Here is a 2,710-nt window from a genome sequence, read left to right on the forward strand (position 1 = left end):
CTTTCTTGTTTTTTTTTCTTTTTAATTTTTTTTTTTTTTTTTTTTTATTATTATTATTATTACAAACCCGTAAAATGGTGCAGGTCAGGGGGGATAGTGGTTCTGACTGTGTTTTTTGCATGGCGGCTCTACGCGATATGTCTCTTAGTTTCTCTTCATGAAACGGCCGATGGAACTCGTTATAGCAGATACATTCAACTCGCTATCGTAGCTTTCGGTAATTAGTTTAAATGAAGAATTTATTTTGACTGGATATGAAATTTAAGAAATACTAATAAAAATTTAAAATTTATGTTTCTAAATGTAAAACATGTCCACTTGGTATTCGTATTACCACAAAATCATGTCATTGAGTATTTATTCTAAATTTATGAGAAAATGTGTTTGGAGAATATTTGTATTTATCTTTTTTATCATCTCATAACATACTTTTTCGTCGCTTTTTGGTATGTTGTCCTTAGTATTCATATGGCTAAGTGAATATTATTTCTTGAGACTCTTTGGACGTAGAAATGTTTTAGTTTTTCAAAATTCGAAAAACTCCAAAAGTTATTTTCATAATTTTCACTCTGAACACTCATAAAATTTGAAATTAGTATGCATGTCAAAACACAACTTCAATTCGTAAAATCAAAGTACTACTTTTTTTTCTTCAAATTTCACGATTCTTATGTCCAACATATTTACGTTTGATTTCAGGAGAAAAATTAGGAAAGTGCCTTGCCATTTTCCCAATAGTATACCTATCAGGAGGCACTTGTATCATGACTACTATAACAGGGGGAAACACCTTACAACTTTTCTACAAAGCCATATGTAAAAATGATCAAAATTGTCTTGACAAATCACCAAGTGGAGCTGAATGGTACTTAGTGTTTATTTGTCTTGCCATTTTAATTGCCCTATTCTCTCCAAATTTGGACTCTTTAGCTTGGGTCTCTTTAGTTGGTTCAATGATGGGTGTCTCCTATTTCACTATAATTTGGACACTCTCTATTAGTAAAGGCAGGCTTAATGGAGTCTCTTATAATCCCTCCGATAATGTAACCACAAATATGGAGCGATTTCGCGATGTTTTAAATGGTATCGCTATCATTGCCATGGGTTTCCGAGGTCAGAATCTTGTATTGGAAATACAGGTAATGTTGTTCATATTAATAACTAGTCGATAGTTTTGATTTTAAAGATTGAACCTACCAAATTTAATTTTTATTATTGCGTTATTGAGAAAGTTGCATGTAAATTGATGTAGGGGACATTACCATCAAATCCAAAACATCCTACAAGGACAAGAATGTATAAAAGCGTGATAGCATCCTACTCTTTTGTCGCAATGTGTGAATTTCCCTTGGCAATTGGAGGATATTGGGCTTATGGAAATATGGTAAACTATTTTTCTATATTCATTTTATATCGAGAATTAGTTTTGTAGGTTATTTATAATTTTGTTTTTTTTAGTTTTAATAGTCTTTTCGTAAAAAAATTGAAAATTTCATTTTTTCTATTTATTTTATAAGTGGTCAGGAGATTTTATTTCTTCCGTTTTATATAATGGAACACAACTTGCAATTATTGCTATACTTTTTGGTTAAGTAATAAATGGAACATTTAGTTTTGTAGCCTTTTATAAACTTGTTTTGAGTTTTATTTTTTATTTTTATACGAAATTTTCACTTTTACGTATAAAATTCTCTAGAAAGGTCATTTTATTCTATTTAATTTGTAGGTGGTTATAAGAGATCATTTACTGAGTACAACGTATTAATATTAAAATGATTTAATTGGCAGATGCCTGAAAATGGAATTATGGTTGCAGTAGCCAAGTACCACCAAGAGAGCACACCAAAGGGGTTAATAAGCACAATATACTTGATGGTAGTGATCCAATGTTTATGTTCATTTCAACTTTTCGTTATGCCCGTCTTCGACAACTTGGAAAGAATATATGTTAGCAGGAAGCATAAGGCATGCCCAAGGTGGGTTCGATCATGCATCAAGCTCTTGTATGGCGGATTGGCATATTTTATGGCTGTGGCATTCCCATTCTTGATAAGCCTAGCTAAATTTATAGGCGGAATCGCGCTGCCGTTATCTCTGGTGTACCCTTGCTTCATGTGGATTTCAATCAAGAAACCTAAAAGAAACAGTTTAATGTATTGCCTCAACATGTTTCTTGGGTGTTTGGGCACATTGATCACCGTTGTGCAAGTTGCTGGTGCATTGTGGTATTTAGTGGTTAATAAATTGGATGCTAATTTTTTTAATCCTTAGTGGAAAAGACTTAGAGTCTGTTTGGATTGGCTTATAACCAACAAACATAAGTTAGGAATTCTAACTTATGGCTTTTGACGTAAAAATACCTTTTTATTTTATATAAACAGTACTACAAAAGTACTTTAAAACTACGGAAAAGGGCCTAAAATATTCTTCAAGTATAGGAAATGAAACAAAAATACTCTCCTTCCACTTTTGGGCTCCAAAATACCCTTCTATCCACTTATATGGACATATATTTCCCTTTCACTTAACAAATTCTTTAATATTGTAATTTATCCTTTCATTGATGACATGACAGTCTTTAATTGACTAAAATTTAAGTTGATCAAAAATTATAATTTCTCCTAATCAAACCTGGATCCAGCTAAATTCTATCCGACTCACTTAAAATTCTATTGACTCATATCTTTTTTAAAAAAAAACATGGGGGAGA

At 31.7% G+C, this 2,710-nt stretch overlaps 1 protein-coding gene across 1 annotated transcript in view; it reads left to right on the top strand.

Annotated features, from left to right (window-relative positions):
* Positions 1-2,271, top strand: part of LOC107063321 (lysine histidine transporter-like 8) — a 4,732-nt gene extending 2,461 nt beyond the window's left edge. Inside the window, exons 2-5 of the mRNA XM_015315022.1 lie at positions 84-217; positions 700-1,139; positions 1,253-1,384; positions 1,789-2,271. Coding sequence (XP_015170508.1) covers positions 84-217; positions 700-1,139; positions 1,253-1,384; positions 1,789-2,271 — 1,189 coding nt within the window. The remainder of the gene's footprint in view (positions 1-83; positions 218-699; positions 1,140-1,252; positions 1,385-1,788) is intronic.
* The last annotated feature ends 439 nt before the right edge of the window (positions 2,272-2,710 follow it).

Source organism: Solanum tuberosum, unplaced genomic scaffold (assembly GCF_000226075.1).
Source record: "Solanum tuberosum cultivar DM 1-3 516 R44 unplaced genomic scaffold, SolTub_3.0 scf00336, whole genome shotgun sequence".
Classification (NCBI taxonomy): Eukaryota; Viridiplantae; Streptophyta; class Magnoliopsida; order Solanales; family Solanaceae; genus Solanum; species Solanum tuberosum.